Raw genomic sequence first — 13483 nt, 5'->3', positions numbered from 1 at the left:
GTTTAACCATAAGATATAATAATCATCAGTTTGTGGCTTGTTCATAATAATTTGGTATTAGCATTGAATCAAGCATTGAATTGCTGAAATAATGAGGACTGTTGTCATCGACTCGAGTTATAAATAAACTTAATTGGCCACTTTCCCTTTCTGGACATGTGGCCTCACCTCTGTGTCTTCTGTGGCATTTTTTTTTTTTTTTTAAATCTTTTTAAACCTATAATGCAGGCAACATTTGTATTAGGTTAAGTACAGGACAAAGCAAAATTTTGACCTTAGAATGGTGCTAGAGGAAAATTAATTGGATTACCCAATTTTAATGTAAATAGATAGTGACTGTCTGAAACCAAATTCATGCCCATCCTTCCAATCCGTGTGGACATTTTTTTTTCAAAGTCATTAGGGCACATATTCTGGATACCAAAAACATCTGTTTCAAATTAGAGGACAATCCACCCAATAGGCCTCAACCTTTTCACTGCCTGCATTTTAACATGTTATTGCAGGGAAAGCACAGGTGTATTAATGTTGCTTCTGGTCCACTTAGGAGAGATCCTGGTTTTGTGCATGGTGGTTCACTGTCATGATGTACTGGGACATTTGATGGAACTGGGCCATAATCAATACATGTATGTATTACCCACTGTAATAAGTCAAAATGTCTGCCGTGCAAAAAAGTCCACAGTTTTCTGGATATCCGACCAAAAAAATCTGGATTTAAAAATATCAAAAGACAGTGGTATTTATCCTCAAGATCTTTAATGTCTGTCTACAAAACTCTTGAGCGGTGGACTGACTAACCACCCATCATATTGACACTACCATCCCTGATATACGGTGACTCTTGGGTGGCTCAAAATGCAACCACTTTGCAGTTTCCACTTAAGCATGATAAATGGTGAGAACATGACAGCTACTTTAAGTAAAGAATAGTAATGACCTGTGCATTTTGCACAGCATAGCGTTTTGGTTTTAATTACATTAGGTTGCAAATTGCTGTTAAGGAACCTGGAAGGTCTGCAGGTGCTGCATCACTGACTAATCAATTGCCATTATCACGCCTGCGACAAAGGTCTCGACCCGAGCGACACGTTGCATGCTGCCATTACTTCTGTCCTCTCTACACTGAACAAGATGCTGCGCAAAAGCAGCATCGTTTAATGGTCGCTGGGGGGATGATTTTAAAGTTTTAGAGTTATGGCTGTCCATAAAAATAGTGGCTCATCATTTTTGATATGACAATTTAATGTGAATCTATCCACCACAATGGCTGTATTGTGGGCGTGAGGTCTAAACATGAAGCCATTATAGGAGAAGGCTGCACTACTGCTGCATATCCAGGAGGAAAATATTTAGAAAATGTCTGTATCTGTTGCGTCAGTAAAAATCTGAGTTTCAGTACCACCAGTTTTGTTGTTGTATAACAAAACACTTTAGGACACTCTGTACTCAGTGAGCCTCTATGGAAACATACAGTGTCCTCAACAGATGTGATTACGAGGATTAGAACTGTCTCTCCCTCCCCCCCCTTCTCCCTCTCGCCTTTGACCCTCTCATTTATCCAGTGGGAGGGAAGAGCAGGGGGGAGAGATTGGCAACAGGTTTTGCTGCACTGGCCAACGTACTGAACTTCAGCTAACAAACAGGTCATTCAATCTGCACAGAGACACTGACGCACATGGACACAGTCATCAGACTTTAGCTGTTATTTTAAGTTTTTATTTGACATCGATTTGTGTTTGGAAGAATAACAAATATGATAAAGACCGTGATTCAACAGGTGAAGAAACATCCAGGGGTAGGTTGCATCATATTCATGTATCCATTGAGCTTTTGAATCTTTCTATGACTATTTCAAATACAGCGATTTATACATGAGGCCGAATGTACCGACTTCGTGAACTGACAGTAATTTTGAATTTGTAAATGATAACGTTGTGATTGTGAATAGGTTTTCTGGGACACGTGTTAGTATGTATTCAAATAATCACTTTGGAATTTAATAAAGAAGGTAAAAATATACACTGTACATATCCATGCACAATATGGATGAAAGTTGACATTTTAATAAGTAGCAAAACCATTTTTCAAGACTTCAAATGTATTTTTATTGTAAATATAATGACAAGGAGAGCAACAGTGTCTAGAAAAGTTTAGGCTGACAGCAATGTGTGACTGTGCTGTTGTTGAAAGCTCAACAACAACAGCTCTGCTCAACAATTTTGCAACCAGTACTTATATAAGAAATAAAATCAGTAACAACATTGTTAACAAATGTTACCAGAAAGAAAGAAAGAAAGAAAGAAAGAAAGAAAGAAAGAAAGAAAGAAAGAAGGAAAGAAAGAAAGAAAGAAAGAAAGAAAGAAAGAAAGAAAGAAAGAAAGAAAGAAAGAAGGAAAGAACGGCACAGAAGCTGTCTGTGCTTGTTTCCCCCCCCTGTTGCCTGAGAGCTATGCTGAGGGTGACCCAAATTCCTGGATTGACAGGGTTGGCTTGGCAGTGCACCAGAAATGTAATAAGGGCAGCAAGAGTATCGAACCCCAGCGAGTATAAAACACTTCCTATATCGGTCAGGCTGAATGGTGAAAGGTGAAACGCACACTTGTTTGGCACAATATGAAGATATCAGCACTGGGGAGTGGACAGCTCCCTACATACTGGCCTGCTTACATTATGAGCTGTGTGCGTGTGTGCGTGTGCGTGTGTGATCAAAGTTGACCTGCTTCTGCATGCTTGTATGTGTTTCTGTTTATGTTCACTTCATTGCTGATCGAAGCGAAGCGTCTGCAGTCAGCATACTGTGTGTATGAACTGTGCGCTTGTTTGTGTCTATGCAGTGAACACCTGATGTGCACTTTGAACTTTCCAGGGTTATGAGAAGTTCATAGTGAACTCACTTAGAGAAGAAGTCAGCAAACATAAAAACCATGCTGCGTGAGCACACGATTAAAACAACAATTAAAGATTAAAAAGCAAAAACGTAAGTTAATTGATCGGGGAGATAAAATTGACACAATTATTTTCCTCATTGAGTAATTACTTAACTAATTTAAAAACGAAAAAGTGCAAATACACACTGGTTTCAGCTTATCAGCTGTAAGGAACTGAAACATTTGTTTTATATAACTGCAAACACTCTACCTTTGGGTTTTTTGACTGTAGATAGGACAAAATAAGTAATATGAAGAAAGCTCCAAGTACTCGTGTTGGACATATTTGACGATGGGCTGACAAAAAGATTCATAAAAAGGACAAAACAATGATTGACATTTATTGTTAATGCAGCTCTAAAAACTTTGACCTGAAATGATTAGATTGATTAATTGGTTTGTCCTTTAAATACCTTGGTATTTGAATTTAAATCCTTTTTTCAGGCATGTTGTCAAACAAAACGATATAATAATCCTCCCAGTACCATTTCTGTAAATTGAAAATCATTTTATGGACTGTTGGTTGGACAAACAATCAATTTTAAAGATGTCACTGATATTTCACATTCAATAGATAAAAATGATTAATCCATAAAATGTAGAAAAATAATCTGCAGATTAGTAATGAAATCAATTGTTAGCTGTGACACTATTCAGAATCCTTACAGTATTGATAGTACATTTGCTCCACTGCCAAGCTTCATGTTTATACCTAGTTATAAACAGATTCAAGGTCTGAAGCAGGAACTTCATACGCTTGAGTTGTTTTTGCCGAGTGGTTTTGAGCGTGTAGCCAAGGGTAGGATGCTTTCTTCATCTATACATCACAGCTTTAATGTAGTGAATATCAACGTTTTATCACCAGACCTTCTGCTAATCAACAACAAGGCAAGTGGCAACGCAATCAGACAGAAGACAGATGTTGAGATACAGCTGAGTAGAGACATCCTTCAGTTCAACCTGATCAAACTCATCTCGCTGCAGCTCGACTGGATCTGTGCGGGCTGAGAACAGCTGTTCTCCAGCGGTGTGACGCTTTCTCTCTCTCTATCATACATAAAGTATCACGCAGCAAAGTAGACAGGGAATGTATGGCAGTGCAGTGTTGATGAAAAGATGCTGAGTAGCAAGAGGATTGTCACACTTAAGCTTTGGGCGTTTCAAATGACATATCACGTTATCCCCCTGTCCCCTTAATGCGCTTTTTGTTGTTGTTGTTATTTTAATTCCTGTCATCATCACCGCGCAAAGCATCAAATATAAGTGTGTCTGTATACACACATTCACTCCAGTGTGTTTTAATGCGCCGACTGGGTGTGTAAGCTTATTAAAGTGTGCATTTGTGTGAGTATATTCACGCGTGTGTGTGTGTGTGTGTGTGTGTGTGTGTGTGTGTGTGTGTGTGTGTGTGTGTGTGTGTTGCTGTCCCTCAGTCTGACAGGTATGGTGTTATACTAGGAGAGGCTGGCACACAGAGATGCGGCGGCTCTCTCTTCCACTGTGTCCTTGCCCGTTCAACCCAGGCTGACAGTGAGCTGCCTCACACATGGCCTGGGCCTCATACATATGGAGGAGGGCAGGCAGAGGAACAACAGGAATAATAACTACCTGTATATTTGTGTACGTGTGTGTGTGTGTGTGTGTGTGTGTGTGTGTGTGTGTGTGTGTGTGTGTGTGTGTGTGTGTGTGTGCACTTCACACAGGTGTATGTTCATGCTACATATCAGAGCCAATCACTTGATGGGATGTGTTTGTTTACCGTCTTTTGTCTCTGTGGTTTGGGACTAATGCATTCCTCCTCTCTTCAGTTGATACCGCAGTTGTTCTTCACGAGTCTGGGCATCACAGGGGCCACGCTCTACCTGCTGCGTCTGGCAAGAGGGCCTCATGTCACGTAGGTCTTTCTGCTGTTTGTCTACACTTTGCAGATATTTTCCACTTCACTTTTGATTCCGTGTGCGTTTACAGAATGATTGTATTGCCGTTACCTTATTCCAAACCGTGGCTGATTGAAGCTGGAGATTATTTGAGCATTTAAACAACTGCCAACAGGGTTAGGTTTCAATAGCCAGACTCAGTTGGGATCTGGATCCACGTTGGCAATAAAGCTGAATTTGCTGAGCTTAGAGGCAAATGAATCTATATAAAATCATCTCTCTCAAAACCTACACTGATTCATAAGAGACTCAAAAAAGGATTTGGATTCAATAAGTGTATATTGGATCCAGAATTCATAAAATGCTATAAAAACGTGTCTGAAGTGAAAAGAATTAAATAAAACCCCTGCTTCTCTTCGGACGTTAATGCACAGCTACTTTTCTTTTCATGAATCGAAAAAAAAAAAAAACAGAGAACAAAATAGTAACTGTGGCAAAAGTTTGGGATACAAATGTAGAAGTATCATCCTGGCCTTAATAACATTTAAAATTAAATTTAAATCCATGCACCTTACAATCCATATCTAGATAGGGATTAGGTCCTCTTCCAGGGAGCGCTCCATGTTGCACCGCCATGTTTCTACAGAAGCCTGTACAGGACTAAAGAAAAACTGTCTCTAGAGAGGGCCTCTCGTGTTCTTCGCTATCTTCATGGCCACCGTAGATTCTTTTGCATGCTTGGAAGGTGAATGGTGAGGCGAGGGGTTTTCACTTAGTTGCAGTCTGCATCCTCACTGCTAGATCTAGTCCTACACACTGGTCCTTTGAAGAAACGGAAGCTGGAGTTCCCTTGACTTGACGTAATTGAAAATCTGTGGGTAGATTTGAAACACGCTGTGTGTGCAAGCCTAAAATATCTCAAAATCTGAACTGATTAAGCAAAAACAAGTGGGTGAGTGACTTTTAGCTGACTAAATTTCCAAGCAGTGATAGTGCCAAAAGGGAAAGGGCTGACAAATCAACAAAATAAGTAATTTGCCCAATGGTGCCAAAACTTTAGTACAGAACACCATGAAGGTATTGGACTGTATTTATTTATTAACCTTCACTTAATGAGGTAAAAAAAATAAATAATTTGATACCAGTATCAGAATTAAATGTTTTCAACAAACACAGCTGGCTGTATTAATCTGTCACATCTTACAAATGCACCAACCACACTGAACTCGGTGGCTGCCCACATACAGTAAATGTGCACTGCTCATGTCCTATTTTAGGCCACACAGAAGCACTTGTTGTGAGGGTCAGCCATAAAGCCTGACCTCATCACCAGCTGGTGATGAGTGCTGTGGCCAGTGGCCGCCACTCTCTCAGAGACTGTGTAGTGTTTGCAGTAATGGAAAGAGAGGAGGGGAGACATGCTCTCTCCGCCATCCGTCCCCGTGTCTCTTTGTTTGTGCCTTGGCGGCGTGACGTGCTGCCGGAGGGGGCGGAGGAGGGTATGGACAGTTGCAGTGGAGTGCTGTGAAATCCAGACTTTGGTTAATGAACAAACGAGCACTGCCAAGTCACTGGGCTGAGTTCACCTCATCTCATAATCACTCTTTTATTTTTTTTGCCAACTTCTGTCTCCACCCGACATCTTCGTATTTATCTCCGTCCTTCTGTTGTTCTGTCTTTTTTTTTTTTTTTTTTTTGCTTCTTATTTGTCACATCATGGTCCGTTTCTCTTTTTCAAGTGTTCTTTTTCTCTGCACCTGCTTTGCATGCCTCTCATTATTTTATGTTCTGTCTTTGTCTCTTGTTCCTTCTCTGAATCCCCTTTATCCTGCATGCTGTGAATTTTTCCACGTTTGCAGCTTCTGGGACAAGAAAAACAACCCAGAGCCCTGGAATAAGCTCGACCCAACCTACCAGTACAAGGTGACAAGTCCCTTCACACAGTGCGTGACCGCCTCCTCGCTCACACCAATCACGTGTGCCAAAAAACTAATCTAGACAAGAATGGCATTGTTTTACTAAGTCACTGGAAATCTCACATTCATCATCAGCTTAAAAAGTTACTAAAATAGAATTAGACAAACGAGTGTTGGCAAAATCTTGTCAAATCAACAAGGCCGCTTCCTGGCTTTCTTCAATTCTGTTCAAACAACGGAAAACAAAGTGTCTTTCAAAAACAAATTAAGGCAGATGGAACTGGGAGCTCCTAATGGTTGATAATAATTTGCCTTACCTCTTGAACAAGGCCAGAGCCCAAGAAAAACTAATGAACATATTAACAACGATGAGCCAAAATAGAGCAGAAAAACAACCATTTGACAGGACCCACAAGAAGAGATCTGGATGATGTGTTTTTCTGAGAAAAAAGCATTTTCTGAAGGTTTCAAGGCTGGTTTGCTTCTTGCCAGTGGAATGAAAGGCGCTGCAGCCAAAAGGTCAGGACACAGCATGTTTAATTCTCGATAGCGAGGCAAAGGTCTCACATCGAAATTCCACTGAAGTACTGAACAATGATCGTAATGAGGAGGGGGAAGTGAGAAGAAGGGAGGAGAGAAGGAGGAGGTGAGGGTTTTAATGGCAGACCAATCAAGAAAAATACATGGGGAAAAAATAATCTCTCCCAGTGAAAAAAAAGAAGAAAAAAAAGAAAATGTTTTTTTTTAAGGGTTGGAGCACTTTGATGAATGCAGAACACATGAATGCAGTCACACAGTAAATATAACCAACATGCAAACTGTTGTCCAAATAGGATTAGCAATACGTTAATCTAGAATTTTTTATTTTTTTTATTATTTTTTTTTATTATAAAAGGATCATGGTGAACTGTGTTTGGATGGAAGTGTTGGCACGACAGGGGAATAAATTCTGACCCATGTTATTTTTTTAATTTTTTTTTTTAAATACACGCTCTCTGAAAGACAGCACTGATGAATTTAATTTAAGCAAAACAGATTTAAATGTATTCCTTCTGCCTTCCGCAGTTTGTGGCCGTCAACACAGACTACAAGACCCTGAAGAAAGAGGGACCTGACTTCTAAAGGTCCTCCAGGCAACTCCAGGGGCACCAAGTTTGGCAGGACCTCAAGCTGTCACCTCATTGATGTGTAACCTCTTCCTGTACATTTCCTCAGTATCACCTCATGCTCCGCTACAGTGACTCTGAATTAATAGTGTAACCTTGTGAACAAAAACTAATAAAGATCACGAGACAGACGGCTGGTTCTTTAGAGCATTAAATAAACTGTTGTTATATGCTACTTATAATTAATACACAGCAATCTTAATACTAAAATAATGTACCTTGTGCAGATGAGCGGTGAAAATGAATCAGACCTTTTTAAGGCTTGAATAATATTGAAGATGGATATCTGTGTTAATATGATCTCTTTTTTTTGTACGGGCCCCCAACTGGGAGGTCAAAGGTCAGGGTCTGATACTGAAAAGCAACTTTAAAAGCTGGAAGGGATCCAAATGTTTCTTTAAACTGCACAAATATATATTTCTATATTGGCAATAGATTAAATGATTATGTATAATGTAAAGTTTTTTTTTATAGTGTCAAACCTACGCTCCATTATAGCTGCAGTTGGTCCAAACCATAAACAGAGAGAAACCAGACTTTTTTCTTCTTTAATGGGCCTTTTAATACAGTTTTTAATGTAGCTGAAAGTAATAAAATGCAACGTAATGCGAAGCCATTGTCAGTTGTTCTGCTTTTGTCTCCATTGTTCTCTACACAATGCCGATTGTAGTCAAGCAGATCTGTCTTCGTCAAAATGGACGACAACAGCAAAAACAGAGGAATAACGACTTACTCCCACTTCTACAACGTTATCGACAACAACAAAAGACAACAATAGGATGCCTTTGCCAGACAAAGACCTGTAAGAACAGACAGCAAGGTATTGCAAGTCTCTCTTTACTTGGTGTGAAAATACTGTGTCAAAATAGATATACATCTAAGTATAACCCATAAGGTAATAGATAAATTGAAATCTTCATCACTGCAGGTGCAGGATTGTCCACTCTCTGCCCGATATTGTAACAGAGTGACGTTTACTTGGTGTGAACAAGAGCTCCGTTTGTGTGAGATTGTGTTGGAGATGGGAATCGAAAATAAATTAAATAAATTGAAAAAAAAAATAATTGTTTAATGTAGGATTAGGATACTGGCCTAGACCTAATTAGTTTTTCCCAATATTGGGGGCAGTTTTTGCCTCTATCAATTTTTAGCAGCATACTGAGATTTCTTTGGCCATATCTGCCCTTTGCCGGTTTAATTTCCTACGTTGCGTCTTTAGTGGAATTAATATTTTCTTCCTTCTCTTACTATGATGGCCCAGTGGCAGGTGCAGACATAAAATACAATGCTTTTTAAAATGCAAACGTTTACTGGGCAATATAAGAAAACTGCTTCGACTTTGGTTATGTAAAACATGATACCTATTTATATAACTTTTGTTTTTCATTTATCCTACTCAAATAGACTCGAATGATGCTCTCCCTGATACAATCATTGCTAAAGGTACTTTTGCCATCTATTTTGGACTCTCTTAAAAAAACAACAACAAAAAAACAACAACAACACCACAACAAATATTGTTGCAACTTCTGCCGCGTTTGACCCAAAAGACATGATGACGTCGCGCAGCACACGCTCCCTCACACCAGGGACGTGGCGTCGAGCGTTTAATCATATTAAAGCGTCATTTTATCAGTCTGTCATGTCAGCAATGTTGGGCAGATCCCAGTATCTTATCTTAAAGCCTTTTTCTGCCAATACTGATGATGCGTTAAAATGATCATCCATCCCTAACTAAAAGAAGGTGTGTACATTGCAATATGCATACCGTGAGCAGCCCATATTTGTGGTTGACTGTGTTAATGAACTCAAAATTCCTCTATAAAACAGTGTGTCTAACTTTTAATTTCCAGGGGAAAACATTATTTACCGAGCTCAGCATTTCACAAATCCAACACTGCAGGAATAAGTGTGTCACACATGGACACGTGCGGAGATATAAAGTTGCAAATGAAGAGGACCAAAATAGAAATTAATCATGAGAGGGGGAATATTTGTGTGGGTCATAGAGCTCTTTTTAAAACAGGTTTCAGTCCCGGGAAGGTGCAGTCCAAAGAGACAAATCAGTGGCCTTTTTGATCACTGCTTGTCTGCAAAGACCTCAATATTATTCTCACTCGGGTATGGAGAAAGAAAATGAGACTCAGAGTCAGTACAAGCGACAAATATGTCTCCTGTTGGCACAATTCTCCCCTGTTGGAGAGCTTATTGAAGGATGAATGTTTGTGTCTGTGTGTGTCTGCCCTCACTCTGTATCACTGCACACCAGACAACATAAAATCCCACTCTAATGGCGCACAAACCGTCTCAATGTCGGACCCCTGGGTTCTCCTAATACCCTGCTTAATAGACAATCTATGTTCCGTGCCCTGTATGGGCCTATTTATGTGTGCGTGTGTGTGTGTGCGCGCGCACGTGTGTGTGTGTGTGTGTGTGTGTGTGTGTGTGTGTGTGTGTGTGTGTGTGTGTGTGTGTGCACCTTTTAAACAGCAATATGCTTCCTCCAACAGTGTGGTGACCTGCCCGCTGGGTATTGTCTGTTGCTGGGTGGTGATTTGTATTTGTGTGCGTGTGTGTTTGTGTGCGGTCATGTGTGCGTGTGTGTTTGTGTCCGGACGTGTGTGTGCGTGTGCGTCCGGTCATGTGTGTGCTTGTGTCAGATGCACAAAACCTGCTGACAGGTAATCAGCTGGGCCAAAGCATCACACTGGGGCATAATCGCAAGGTCACACACACACACACACACACACACACACACACACACACACACACACACACACACACACAGAGGGGGATAGTTATTATTGAACCTGAACAGCTTCCCAGGTCATTGTGATTGCACTGCTTTTGTGTGCGAGTATAAAACTTTAAGGCCGAGAGCAGCTCAACATCAAACACCTTACAAATTAGATTAGGAGCATTTTTTTTTGTATCTTATTTCTTTTTATGCCATTCACAGTCTCCCCACCTACTTCAAATATTCTCAAACCTCACGGGAACACGTGGTCACTTCTCAATGCCTGTTAAGTTTTTAAAAAAAAATTATTATTAAAACTTATAGCACGTTTTCTTTGACTGCTTTTCCAAATTTTGTTCAACTAAACACGAGACGAGACAACATGGTGTTATTCTATCAATACACTGTGGAGCTGAATTACTATATTCACATGGCTCGGAAAATCAACAGTGACAACAAACCCACGTCGTCCTTTTCCAAAAGTGTGAACATTAGTTCAGACATGCAATCCAAATAAGGCTTTCAGCTGGCATCAAGTATGTCAGTGTGTGATCAAGAGTTTCATTTCACAAACAGGTTGTGTTTATCATTTTCCAACCAAAGAAGTCGAGCGCTTGTTGAAGCCAGAGCGAGGCAGGAGGAGGAAGACTGAGGAGGACCCTCTCCTCCTCGATTACGATCCTCTCTAACGAGCAAGAGTAGATATTTTTAGATATGGATTAATTTTAATGGGTGAGATAAGAAGTGAGTTGTGGGTGGAGGAGGGACGAATAAATAAGTAAATAGGACATGCCGCAAAACAGGAGGCGACGGTGGCAGCGCTGGGGTAATGTGGCTGTTGCTGCGAGGCCCTGGGCAGATCCACTGATCTAGTGGAGATAGTGAGGCCTTTCATCCTTTCATGTTTTCTCTCAGAGCTGGAACTCTTCTTGCTTGCAATCTTTCATATGGGACAGGTGAAATGGTTGATTTCTTTTTCTTTTACTAGTTTTACATTCCCAGCCGTCTGAAAGATGAAGTTCACACACTGAAGGGTTAGAGATGTAAAGAACCATCTCGGCCGGGTTTCATTTCTGTTATGCAATAGGAAATTACAATATGTATTTTTAAAACATCAAACCTCAAAAAAAAAAAAAAAAGTTCTGGCAGCCGAAGATAAATACAAGTTTTAAAAGATTTATTTGCCCAAATAATGGTGTGCCATATCACGTCATTAATGATAAATATCGGTAAAATTTTTAATATGATGAAAAAAAAAAAAAAATCTATTTAAAGATTAATGTACAAAAGTAATGAATCTACACAAGAATTGAAATATTTGAATCGCAGATACCAGCTGTTGATTTCATATTCCAGATTTTCCTGTTGTAAGAATATTGACTATAAAGTGAGTTTATTCAAAATGGATCAATATATGCTAAACTGACCAATATAGATCACTAAACCACAATACAAGCGAGCTACCCGTGAACGCAGCTGCAAAGAGAAAACAGACGACAGCACATCCCACCAAAAATATGACAATGCGCAGGTAACATCCTGCCTAAAAGAATTCATAAATAGGCCAGCGGTGTCTTTCTAATATGCAACCTGGGAATAACTCGCACCGTGTGAAAAGCAGGACAAAGAATTATGCTGAATTGGCTGTCTTCTTTCTTTGAATCTCTCATCGCTTCAGGAGCAAGAAGAGCTTCCACTGCGTTAGGGGTGAAAACAAAACAAACAAACAAAAAAAGCAGGGTTTCAATTACTGGCTTCCTGCTGCAGGTGTGAAAAAACATTTTTGTTTACTGGAGGTCCAGGTAAGAGAAGAAAATCTGTTTGTAAAATTGGTATAACTGGCTCCTTTTCACAAATATGCGCAATCTCACTGCCAACATTATCGCAAACACACAGTTGGGTTTCCATCACACGGAGGCGTACAGTGACCCCAACCGACAACTGCTAATTGCCTGACCTTAACCTCAAACTACCCTCACCTAAAACCAAGACTTCAAATTCAAATGCAATGATTTAAGTAAACACATTTATGTCCCCAGAACACAAGTAATACAAGTACACACTTGTTGGGACATTCCGTTGACTCCCATTCATTGTCCAAAGCCTAACCCACAAACCATAACCAGTTCCTTAACATCCATCATCAAAAATGATCAATGTAACGTATCGCACTTGTCTTGGTGGAACAAATATTACGTTTCTCATTGTTATTCGCACACGAATTACAGCGACCTCGCGTTCAACAACATGTAGATGTGCAGAGCCATTTACATTGAGTGTTTTACTATTGTTGAATGTTGCATTGTCTCTGCAGTAGTTACAGTAAAGTGCCACGTTTAGTTAGCAGCAGGTGCAGGATTAAGAGTGGGATTAGGATTACTGTACACACAGACAACATCGGCACGCACTGAAGTGATGCCTCTTAGACTATCAGTAGTACTCAGGATTCATTATGGGATAATTCCAACGCATTAGTGTGGCTTGCATGTCTAAATATGACTTTGAACATGGTTACATCCAGACAGACAGCTCCTCCTGTCTAAATTTAGATCTTTTTACAGGTATATCAATTTCTGACAGGTTTAATTATGACAGGTATTGAAGTGACAGAGGTACATTCATGCATACTGTATCCACACAAACACACACACACACACACACACACACACACACACACACACACACACACACACACAAAGATACATTCCTAATTAATTGCTGACACTGTCATTTATCCCCTCCCTCATTAAACAGACATGATTTATTGTCAAATCAGCTACCAAGGGAATTACATTTTATCATCTTTTCATTTGAAACTGTGAGTGTGCATGTGTGTGTCTTTACAACAGCAGAGGGC

General features: G+C 40.0%; 1 protein-coding gene across 2 annotated transcripts; it reads left to right on the top strand.

The window, feature by feature from the left end:
- Positions 1-1633: 1633 nt before the first annotated feature.
- On the top strand, positions 1634-8496 carry LOC138199856 (cytochrome c oxidase subunit NDUFA4-like). Of its 2 annotated transcripts, none has more exons than XM_069152116.1 (4): positions 1634-1798; positions 4739-4824; positions 6667-6730; positions 7789-8496. In XM_069152116.1, exons 1-4 carry the CDS (start codon positions 1757-1759, stop codon positions 7843-7845), a joined length of 249 nt encoding a protein of 82 aa, XP_069008217.1. In that variant the 5' UTR covers positions 1634-1756; the 3' UTR covers positions 7846-8496. The 2 variants fall into 2 exon arrangements, with proteins under 2 accessions (XP_069008217.1, XP_069008226.1); XM_069152125.1 differs by having other exon boundaries at positions 1635-1798; positions 6667-6750.
- The last annotated feature ends 4987 nt before the right edge of the window (positions 8497-13483 follow it).

The sequence above is a fragment of the Embiotoca jacksoni genome, unplaced genomic scaffold (assembly GCF_022577435.1).
Source record: "Embiotoca jacksoni isolate LCO1_2020_lvr unplaced genomic scaffold, fEmbJac1.0.p SCAF_1, whole genome shotgun sequence".
Classification (NCBI taxonomy): Eukaryota; Metazoa; Chordata; class Actinopteri; family Embiotocidae; genus Embiotoca; species Embiotoca jacksoni.
This window is presented reverse-complemented; position numbering and strand designations above follow the sequence as displayed.

Coding starts and splice junctions, on each gene's coding strand:
- LOC138199856 (XM_069152116.1), top strand. CDS start 1,757: ATGATAAAGACCGTGATTCAACAGGTGAAGAAACATCCAGGG. Junction 1,799..4,738: donor AGGTGAAGAAACATCCAGGG/GTAGGTTGCATC, acceptor TCCTCTCTTCAG/TTGATACCGCAGTTGTTCTT. Junction 6,731..7,788: donor ACCCAACCTACCAGTACAAG/GTGACAAGTCCC, acceptor TGCCTTCCGCAG/TTTGTGGCCGTCAACACAGA.